This window comes from Hylobates moloch, unplaced genomic scaffold, assembly GCF_009828535.3.
Source record: "Hylobates moloch isolate HMO894 unplaced genomic scaffold, HMol_V3 SCAFFOLD_5, whole genome shotgun sequence".
NCBI classification, from domain to species: domain Eukaryota; kingdom Metazoa; phylum Chordata; class Mammalia; order Primates; family Hylobatidae; genus Hylobates; species Hylobates moloch.
Window position 1 is genome coordinate 68,774,862 of NW_026652280.1, and position 11,809 is coordinate 68,786,670.

Here is an 11,809-nt window from a genome sequence, read left to right on the forward strand (position 1 = left end):
CCTGGTTTCTACTCTTTTTATGCTAATGTTCTGTATGAGATTTTATTTGAGAGATGATTCTGCTGTTGGAAAAGTAAAACAAAAAAGCTGGGCTGGGCGCGGTGGCTCACACCTGTAATCCCAGCACTTTGGGAGGCCGAGGCGTGTGGATCAGCTGAGGTCAGGAGTTCCAGACCAGCCTGGCCAACGTGGTGAAACCCCGTCTCTATTAAAAATACAAAAATTATCCGGGTGTGGTGGCGGGTGCCTGTAATCCCAGCTACTTGGGAGGCTGAGGCAGGAGAATCACTTGAACCCAGGAGGCAGAGGTTGCAGTGAGCAAGATCACGCCATTGCACTCCAGCCTGGGTGACAAGCAAAACATCGTCTCAAAAAAAAAAAAAAAAGAAAAAAAAACCCTTGAAGACCCACTGGCTTACAGAATTTCAGACCCTATACACAGGCCCATCATAATTTTTTGCCAGGTTAACTTTCTTGCTCCTGTGTGTTCACTATCCCTTTTAATTCCCCTAGCCTTGTGGTTCTTAATTCACACTGCATGTGAATCACCTAGTGAACTTTAAAAAGTTACAGTTGACCAGGCCCTCCCCAGACCTAATGAATCAGAATCACAGGAGTATTAAAAGTTCTGTAGATGTTTGTGATGTGTAGCTGAAACTGAGAATTACTGTTTATATAGGACTAATTAGCATGAGACCAAAATAACCTAACTCCAGAAAATCCAGTAATGCAAATAAAACTGTGCCATTAGGTGTACTCTTTTAGTTAGTGTTTATTTATAAGCACAATAAAGGAATCATGGGAGAAAATATTGCCTTGGACTGAAAAAGGTAAAAAACTGTCCTGCCATTTATCAGATTGGTTAACAGACACAGATAAAGACAACTGCGTAGTTAACAGGTGTTAGTATTTTTCCCAAGGTTCACATTGCACACAGTGTCATAACAACCTCCTGCTTGGAGTGACTTCTGCTTTCTTCTGAGAAACCTTCTCCTCTAAAGACATAGTGCTGTGTGAAGCCATATCAGCAAGAATGAAGCAGCCTACTCTTGACTGGAGGATCTAAGTAATTTTGACACAGAGAAGCACCCTCAGTTTCCAGTCCAGGTGCAGAGCTTCAGATAAGGGTTTCCTATGTACATTTCTCATCTAAATTTGTAGTTTCTGAAGAAACAGTATTCTTTCTCTGCTTTGCAGTTGAGACCTGGTGCTACCCCTTTACACACAGCCCTCTGCTTTGCTTTGAGCATATAAAAACACTGTTACTTAAATTTCACACTAAACCATTTCCTTCCCCCAAATTCTGTGATACTGTATCTCTGTTTTCGGCAAGAATACACTCTTGTGCCTCTGCTGTTCCGGTTCCTTAGTTGCAGTGGGTCAGTAAACGCAACTGGCAGACCACAGGTGTGGGTAGTTTTTGGCTGATTGGGCTAGGACAGATGTAACTGATTTTAAATACCATGAGCCACCTTGGAAGTACTCTTCTTTAATTATATTTTTAGTGGGATTTAAAAAAAGGTAAATATAGCCTATCTAACTTTTGTTTTTTAGGAATACATTTCTCAGCTCCAGTTTTAAAAAATCAATGTTATTGAGGTATAATTTATATCCCATGGAGACACCCACTGTGAGTGTACAATTCATTGATACATAGAACTTTGTAACCGTCACTATAGTTCAGTTTTAGAATGTCCATCACCCCCGGAAAGTTTCCTTATGTGGTTAGCAGTTAATCCCTGTTTGCGTCCCCAGCCATAGGCAACCACTAATCTACTTTCCATCCCTATAGATTTTTAGCTCCAGTAGTCTTGTTAGTATGCTTGTTTTTAAAAACCTTTTGTGTGTGTGTGTTTTTTTTCTAGGATGAAGGTTTAAGGCTCAGAAAGGTAGCACATTCGGATAAACCTGGATCAACCTCAACTGCATCCTTCAGAGATAATGTCACCAGTCCTCTTCCTTCACTTCTTGTTGTAATTGCAGCCATTTTCATTGGATTCTTTCTAGGGAAATTCATCTTGTAGAGTGAAGCATGCAGAGTGCTGTTTCTTTTTTTTTTTCTCTTGACCAGAAAAAGATTTGTTTACCTACCATTTCATTGGTAGTATGGCCCGTGGTGACCATTTTTTTGTGTGTACAGCATCATATAGGCTTTGCCTTTAATGATCTCTTACGGTTAGAAAACACAATAAAAACAAACTGTTCGGCTACTGGACAAATTGTATATTACCAGATCATCACTAGCAGATGTCAGTTGCACATTCAGTCCTTTATGAAATTCATAAATAAAGAATTGTTCTTTCTTTGTGGTTTTAATAAGAGTTCAAGAATTGTTCAGAGTCTTGTAAATGTTATTTTAATAATCCCTTTAAATTTTATCTGTTGCTGTTACCTCTTGAAATATGATTTATTTAGATTGCTAATCCCACTCATTCAGGAAATGCCAAGAGGTATTCCTTGGGGAAATGGTGCCTCTTACAGTGTAAATTTTTCCTTCTTTACCTTTGCTAATATCATGGCAGAATTTTTCTTATCCCTTGTGAGGCAGTTGTTGACTGAGTTTTTCATCCTTACAATCCTGTCCCATGGTATTTAACATAAAAAAAAATAAAACTGTTAACAGATTCTTGCTCGATAGCTTGTTTGTGTCTGTCGTGTTATTAGAGGGGACTTCACTATATGTGGTCACTTGAAATTATGATGCAAAGATTTCTCTTGCATTGAAACCCTCTTGGATATTACAGTATTTTTAATTGAAAGTCCTAATTCTGTTAAGGAAAGGAGTTGATTAAATTTTAAGGTACTACTGGTATTTTGGGAGATTATAATCAGTTTGTTTTCAAGATAATAGAAAATAAGGTTCATGAGAATAGAAGTTACGTGATTTCAGTGAGTTGATGTGTACAGCATGGCTGTGCTCTATCTGATTTACCCCATTCTTAACGTTCTGAGAGTATGTTCTCAAGGAAGATTTAACTCTCTTTGGTTTTAAAGTACTTTTTAACCAGCCTAATAAGTCTTACTACTTTTCATAATAATATTTCATAATAGTTAAAAGTAGGTGTTTTTTCGTGCCCAATTTGGCACTCACAATAATGTTCATTATGGAAGTTTGGTAATACTGAGCAAGCCTATGGAATTTTCTTTATGAAAAATGATTTTAGCCTTTGCAAATGTTAACCATGTGAAACACATTTTCAGTATAAGTATGCGTTACAGAGTCTGATACTTTCCTGCACTTAGGTTTGTCCTAGTCTTCATTTATTCATACTAGGTTAGAAAATTTTGGAATCAGAAAACAGATCCAGTTTTTAGCTACATACAGTCTAGTACAAGTGAATTTTTATTCTTAAACATAGGTGTTGGTGATTTTTTTAAAAGATGCGCTCTACCTGAAAGGAAATTGGATTTTAGAACTGGATGTGGTGCAGTGAAGTATTTTAGGCCCAGGTCTGTGTACACATTTTATAGAAGAGTGAAGTATTCTAAAGTATTTTGGTTGCCTTTTCATCTCAACTGTGTTTTGAATTTGTCAGATCACACATATATTGTTATTGTGCGCTGTGGTATCTTTTATAAAACCTCTTGCTTGTGTGCAAAAGTTCCTAAAAAGAAACACAAGTAATGCCTATCCATTACTAGCATGCTATGCTGCATACTTTACTGCCATTGCTGTATGCTTTACTGTCTTTGTAAAAATCTCCCCCCTCCCCTTTTGTGGTAACTGGAAAAGCATGCTAAAAATAGTCTTATATTTTCACCCCATAAATGCAGAATCAGTAATTCCTTGGCTTAAAGCTCTTATATAATCAATATTATTGGTGATAAATACCAAGTTTGGTATCTCATAGCTATCTTTTTTTAAAGAAATTAAGTTCTTGAAAATTTAGCCAAATCCCGTTTTATGGGAATGCTCTTTAGAATTCATTTTGTTCAGCCCCTTTGTTCTATAGTTGAGAAATCTGAGGCCTTAACGAAGGTTAAGAGAACTTTCCCCGTGTCTCACAGGTAGGTAGAGGCAGAGCTGGAACTAGAAATCTGGTCTGTTGACTCTAGCTCAGTGTCTTCTGGTAACTGTTGAAAATTGTCTTAATTTGAGAGATGGCTGAAATAATGAACATAAAATGCTATTTATAATAACAAGTATATGTGAAATTTCTTATCGTAAGACTACTACCGGCTTACTGTTGAATAGTTTGATTATAGTGTTTAGGCTAGACATGCCTCCCACATTGGTAATAAATAAACATTACAAAATACAATGTATTTTTAGGTAGGCATTTTATAAAATGCATTATGCCATGGTTGCTTTTGAGATAGATTGTAGTCTGGGTAGCATCTTTAAAATGTATGTGGGCTTAACTGTTGTTCGTATCAGGAGATGCTCTGATTGTATAGGTGAGACTCTGTTTCTGTTATTTTTAATTGCTGTATGAAATGTGATCAGATTATTTTACTACCAACAGTTATAGTTTGAAAGTCCAACTGTATTAATTGACTGATAATATGATAATAGAGATTAAATTGTTTGTCTTCATTCCTTACATGTTTAGAAGTTTTTGCTTTGTCTGCCTGCTTACTTGTATATGTAAGCATGAGGGAAATACACTGTTGCTAATACTGAAATTACAATCAAGTAACTAAGGCCTTAAGTTCATATGTGACACTGAATGCACTAGCTTCCGTCGTTCTATAACTAATGTACCTTAACTTCCCCCATTCTTGTATTTATAAGAAACTAAGAAATTATGTTCTGAGTGTGTGGTATGTTCCCTTAAAAAAAAAAAGAAATGACGCTTGGGAAGAAAAATGTATGAAATTCAGAAATTTTGATCAAAGAAAAGTAATTCTCTCTCTCTTTTTTTTGAGACAGAGTCTTGCTTTGTTGCCCAGGCTGGAGGGCAGTGGTGTGATCTCACCTCACTGCAGCTTCCGCCTCCTGGGTTCAAGTGATTCTCATGGCTCAGCGGCCTGAGTAGCTGGGATTACAGGTGTGAGCCACCAAGCGTGGCTAATTTTTGTATTTTTAGTAGAGACAAGGTTTCACCATGTTGGTCAGGCTGGGCTCAAACTCCTGAATCCGCCTGCCTCGGCCTCCCAAAGTGCTGGGATTACAGGTGTGAGCTGCCGCATGCAGCCAAGAAAAATAATACTCTTAAATACTTAGCTCAGATGTTCACTTAAAGTTGATATTATTTGGTATGAGAATTACTTTTGAACCGTAATCTTTCAGATTGCACCACTTTGAAAACAAGTTTTAACAGTAGGGTAAAAATACAGTTTTCGAGGGTATTCCCCACTTGTGATCTTCTGCCACTTTAGAGACATTCAAGTAATAGTTTTCCTAGAACTTTGCACTTTCCCATTCACTGAGATTTTTAAAATTTCACCTTTATTAGAGGGAAGGATCAATGCTTACCATTTGGAAAAACAAAGGTCAGAAGGTAAATAAATGATCTTTATTTTCTAGCTCTAAAGGGAAATTAAACTATTCGTGAATAAACTGTTTAAAAATGTGAAGTGTCCTTTTCCTTTTCACAATACAAAAAAGATTTCAACAGATTGTGTGGTTTGTGCATTTATATATCCTGTTAAGCATTAATAGCTAATCACTGACTGGGACTTGAATTCTGATGGCAGATCATCTCTTGCTTAGTGAGACAGAGTTAACTATTTTTTAGTAGGAAGTGAGAACAGCTGATTTTTCATTCCACATTTCATAGCCCACTTTTGGTAGACTACCACCATGCTTCTTCGCATAAGCAGTGGCATCTTGGGAATGAATGCCCAGCCAGTCCTGGGTTGGTGCAAAGAAGTACAAACATGCATCACTAAGGAAAAAGAAAGTTTGTCTTCCCCTTCTGACACAGTGTGTGCACTTTAGGCAGTTTTTGGAAAATATAAAAAATTCCAAATTCTGCCTTTCAGCAGCATCAATTCCTAGGAACATTTCATTCATTTCCCTATAATACTAATGTTCTTTAAGCATAATCACTAATTATAAGTTGTATCCTATTTTTTTCCAACTTAATTTCTGTGGTTTATTGAAAACCAAGTATAAATGTGACTGCAAAAGCATTTTGCTTTGTTTTTATAGTTAACTTTTTGAAGGTTATGGACATTTTATAATGTAACATTTGATTGGCCTGGCCTCTTGACAGTTCCCTTCTAGTTATGCATACCCTCCTATTGCCACATTTCTTGTTTTAAAACTCAGTTTCTTGTTTTCCAGTTGTTGCTATGTATAACACCCATCTTGAAAGAGCGTATGTAGGAAATTATTCAGATAACTTTTGTAGTAGTGATACTCAACTATAGCAGTACCTTAACTCGTGATGAGCTTAGGAACATAAAAGATAATTGTTGCTTGAATAGCACCCCCAGAGATACTGACCTAATTGGTCTGGGGCGGAGACCTGGCATGGTAGTTTTTTTCAAGCTCCGATCATCAGCCAGACAGTTGCTTTACATAGACTTTTAAATGCCAAAGGCAGATATGAAGTAGATTTAATTAAGACTACTTCAACAATGCAGGGGAACTTAAAATACTTATTTTTCTTTAAATTGCAGGAGTCACTGTTAGGTATTGCTTAATATAAAAGCTTTGCTTGTCAAGTTAGGATTGCTGGAATACCACTAAAGATTTTTGACTTCGGAATAAGCTGTCAGTGCAAAAAGGCGATTTGAGAAATGTGGGCTTCAGTATTAATTGCCATTTTGCTGACACCCAGTGTACCTACCTACCTGAGAAATTTATTTCGTCCGTCATGTATTTCTTAAAGCAAAAGGTGGTTTTCAAGTATAATGTCGTTTTCAACATGCTTATTACTTAGTTTTACGTCAGCTCATTTCATCAGTGATAACTTGTGAAATAGATAACTTACCTCCATCTTATGGAATAGGGGAGACGGGTTTAGACAGGTTCAATTTGCTCAAGTCTACACAGCTGAAGTAGCAGAGAAAGTGGAATCTAGATGGTCTGATCCTAGAAATCTACCCTATGAAGGAAATAGTTTGTGTCCTGGTCAAAGTCAAATATTGACTCCTCACAAACTAAGGCAATTTTGTGATGCCTTTAATTCCACTTTACAGGGAGTACTATTATTTGTGAAATGTCTTTAAGATTTTTGGTCTTAAATTTTTGAAGACCGCTTTCCCCCTTTATCTCCCAGAAAATTGAGAAGAAATAAACTCCTGCCCACTAACAATCTCAGTCCGTGAACAAAACCAACATGAACATTCCTAAACAAGTGTGTTACTCTAAGAAGAAGGCTATAGAATTTATGGAAATGGCTTGTGTAACCTTCAAGACTGGAGAACAGAATGTGACTGGCCTTTTCTAGTGGTCCTTTAAGATTTAATGATTAAAGCAAGTGTTTTACTTTTTATAATTGACTTTGTGGTTTAAATTCTTGATACTGTTTATAATTCTACAAAGAACAAAAATTGTTATGTACTATAGGCACTTAACCCTGAGGAAAAATAATACAGGGTGTGTGTGTGTGTGTGTGACAGACATGTAAGTTCCAAAAAAAAAAAAAAAATGTGGAAGGTTGAAATGGTAAGGAATTGGAATCTTTTATATTTTCGAGCAATAAGAATTCCTAATCTTAGTATATTTCTTGTTTCAAGTAGAGGTTTGTTAGGAATTACAGTTGTGGGGAGCAAACTTTTTGTGCTATTTTAATCCAAGATGTATATCCTTAATTGTATATAATAGGTAGATAAATATATGAGGATATTAAGCTACTTCGAATTAAATTTAAGGATATATTTCACATGAAAACAAATACAAACTTGAGAATCAAAGTTTTGCAAAGTATTTGGGTGCTTTTGTGTACTTTGCCATCGAGCAAATTTTATGAAGTTATTGGGATAGTAAGATTTTCTTTTAAAAGTTAAATGTTTAATCAAGTAAATTCTGTCTCCAAGGGAGACATGCTCTTGTACATTGGGACTCCCATAGAATCCCTCAGCTGGAGGAGTTTCCCTATGCATGTTTTAAGAAATTATGGAGATTGTACATTCTGCAATGAAGGAAATGCCTTAAGAGCCTTAATTTTCAATTGGACCAAGTGGTTCCTTTGTAAGATAGGTGGTGAGTAGAACGGGTATTTCAGGGAGAGGAGTATATTGGCATATGTACTTAAAGGTTTCCGATGTGAACTTTAAAGTGCTAGAAATTTGTGTTCATTGTTATGACATTTGCATCACAAGGTGATGGGGGGAGATAACAGCTACAATAGTATTTGCATTCAGTAGTTAACAAGCCTGTCACATCTATGCATTTGAGGAAATAGTGCAAATGTTTTCAGCAAATAATGTTTAAACTACTTAAATACGTAAACAGTTATTTCCATCCAATACTTTGATGTCTAACTCGAAGACAGTACATTGGAGATACCAATAGCAAATGAAATTTTACATTTTCATAATGTGTTTCCCATACCACAGTAGTATGGAGATAAGGTGGCTGTAGAATAGTGTTTCCTTTTCCCTTTGCTTTAATTTTTTTTCTTTATGAAGTTTCCCCAGCTTTGACACAATTATTTTTCTGTATTTGGTTTAGAGCCTAGATATGATTAAAGCCAGCTTTATGCCCTTCCTTGTCCACATTTTCATCTGTCAAACCACTAACCTGAAATTTTTGTCATTCTTGTGTTTCAATGTTTTGCTACCTGTGTATGTAATTATATAATCAGTTTTATAGTGTATTTTGCATGTTTTAATATGCCACATAGCTGTGTATCCTAGATTATTATTTGTCTAGCTTTACCTTCACCTAACATTTTTTACACCCCCAAACTTCCACCTAATTCCCTTGGGGTCTCATGCGTTTCATATACGAATATATTGTTTTCTCCTTTGAGTAGCAGCTTGGACCCATTGTAGTGACTTTCCGTTGCTGCCAGGGCTAGAACTGAAATTAGGACACCAGTCTCTAGTAAAGGCTGCTGAAGCCTATTGATGATTGCAGCAATGCTGCCACTGCCTGATGTTAGCACAGAGTCTGTTGATCATCTCAAATCTTTCCTGAATCTCTCGTGGTTTGTTCTAGGACTCAGACATCAAGTCTGGCCAGAAGACAGTTGTTGAGACAAATGTTGCCCTAAAAGCCACTTGCTACATGTGACTGTACATAGTCACACATAATTTTAGAAGGAAAACGAGTCTAGGGGAAGAGAGATGAGGTGCATAAGCACATATGTGGAATCTTCAGGCTGCTTGCACATCCACACTGTTTATGCATGTGCTGCAGAGTGTGTGTGTGTGTGTGTGGAAATGGAGAAATGACACAAATGGTCTGGCATTTTTTTTGAAAATTCAAGGTTTGGAACAAAGGTCTTGCATTACCACATGGCAGCAATTTTCTGGAGCCAAGTAGCAGTTTCCCCTGTAATTCCCATCACTTGTTTTATACTCTGTCTTACTTGTTACCTGCATGATCAGTGTATTCATCTGAATTTGTGACCCCTGATTTAGACACTAATCACGTATCATAAATAGTGAGTACTTCTATATTGGGTACAGGTTGGAGTGGGGGGTGTAGGGTAAGATTATACCAGATTGAAATATTGGGATATGAGGTGGATCCTGTTGTCAGGAGGGAAAACTAGTTAAGCACTTGTACCTGGTCAACAGATAACTGGGCCCAGAATGTCCAAAACATTGTAAACTGAAATAGGCTAAAGTTTGAAGAGCAGTAACTGTAGAGTACCTATTATGTGTCAAGTACTTTACATATTTTATTCTCAGAATAAGCTTTCAGATTTATTATTTATTTTTGAGACGGAGTCTCGCTCTGTCGCCCAGGCTAGAATGCAGTGGCGCCATCTCGGCTCACTGCAAGCTCCGCCTGCCGGGTTCACGCCATTCGCCTTCCTCAGCCTCCCGAGCATCTGGGATTACAGGCGCCCGCCACCACGCCTGGCTAATTTTTTGTATTTTTAGTAGAGACGGGGTTTCACCGTGTTAGCCAGGATGGTCTCGATCTCCTGACCTCATGAACCTCCTGCCTCTGCCTCCCAAAGTGCTGGAATTACAGGCGTGAGCCACCGCGCCCGGCCACCTTTCAGACTTTTAAAAAACACAGATGAGAAGCACTTGGAGAAATTCACTGTCCAAACTTAACTGTCTTGGACAAGTCTGGGCCCTTCATCATACCATGCTGCCTTTAGGGAAAAAAGGGGGTGGGAATGACGGTGAAATTGATCTAATGATGTTTAATTCAATAAAAACGAGAACTTACTTTGGTCTCAGTCACTTTTGAGAGTATAAAATAATTTTTTTTCTGGTTTTGAAAATCTCAACATCAAAGAATAATGTGCCTAAAACTTAATTACCTAATACACCATACTAGTGGCTAGAAGTTGGCATGTGGCTGCAATATGGTTTCAGAATACAAGCTTTTTGAAATTCAGGCTCTTCATAGCCCACCTGTCAGCAAGTTAACCTAGATTTTTAGCTACGTCAATGGCTTTTAGCGTTATAGTTCCAAATATTAAGCATGAGAGAACCTTGGGAGGAAAGCATTTCAAAGTGGTATGAGTCTGGATGCTGAAATGAGATTGTGGGTTATAATTCTGGCTCTGTCAGTTTACCAGTTGTGACCTTGAGCAGTTTTATTTCTCTGTTGTCCCAGCTTCCTCTGTAAATAGGGTAATAACTATGCCTGTTCATTGGATGTGGAGGGATTAAAGAAGTACAGCTCTTAGAGCAGAATTTGGCACAAAGCAGATGCTCAAGAAATGGTAGCAATTATCGTATATGTCCATATGAAGTGGAAAATTGGGAAGCTGTCTGATTATCTGGGTTAAAAATTAATATATCCGGACAATGGGTATTTGGCTTGAAGTTTTATTTTTGAAGTCATTAACCAGGTCTGCAGCTGCAGGCATTATCTGTGTTAGGCAACAGCCTTTTATTGAATGCTAGTAGAATGGCAGCAGGAAGAACTGTGGGTTTTGGAGGATAGACAGACTTGAATTTGGATCTCAGCTCTGCCATTGGCTAGAGACGAACCCTGGAACAATTATGGAACCTCTTTGAGGCGCAGCCTCCTCATCAATGACACCGTCTGATTTTTAGACTCGTCTTCGAGGCGCAGCTTCCTCATCAATGACACCGTCTGATTTTTACACTCCTCTTTTGTAACTTTGTAAAGTTGTGGTGAAAACTGCAAGATATTTTAAAAATTACATTTTTACTCTGTTCTTCAATCATATTGAACATGATATTGTGATAATTAAAATTTTTAAAATTTAATGGTAAATTTTAAAGCTTAATGGTAATGAATACTCTTGAGTTAGAAAATGTAAAAATACTGTAAGGGTGGAGGCATTCTTGTAGGTGAGCAACCTGTGAGTGTTAAGAATGATGCATTTCTTTGTTGATTCTTTTTTTCTGCATATGAAGGTAACACTAGTGGATTATAGAGGTTTGGAAATGATAGAAAAGTATATAGTAGAAAAAAATTCCAATATCTCACTCCCCAGAGATAACTTTTTAACAGGCTTTTTAATGCCTAGGAGCATAGCAGATATTTTATATATATGTATATAATTAGTATAAATATTAATTTATACTAATAAATAAAAATCAACATGGTTAATTGATTTAACAAAATTAAAATTCATCTTTTACCTGGAAATAATTTTTGAAATTGTTGTAAGAAAAGGTGTAAGAATAGTAGAGAAGACACCCATTTTGCCTCACTGCTTTATTGTTGATGCTTCCTCCCTGCCCCCCTCCACATATAAGTACATATACATTATATGTGCATACATGCATGTTCATATATACACATGCA

The 11,809-nt window shown here is 37.0% G+C and overlaps 1 protein-coding gene across 1 annotated transcript in view; it reads left to right on the forward strand.

The window, feature by feature from the left end:
* The window catches only part of VAPA (VAMP associated protein A), a 42,448-nt gene extending 37,904 nt beyond the window's left edge, over positions 1-4,544 (forward strand). The window contains exon 6 of the mRNA XM_032152819.2: positions 1,866-4,544. Coding sequence (XP_032008710.1) covers positions 1,866-2,024 — 159 coding nt within the window. The 3' untranslated portion in view covers positions 2,025-4,544. The remainder of the gene's footprint in view (positions 1-1,865) is intronic.
* Positions 4,545-11,809: the final 7,265 nt, after the last annotated feature.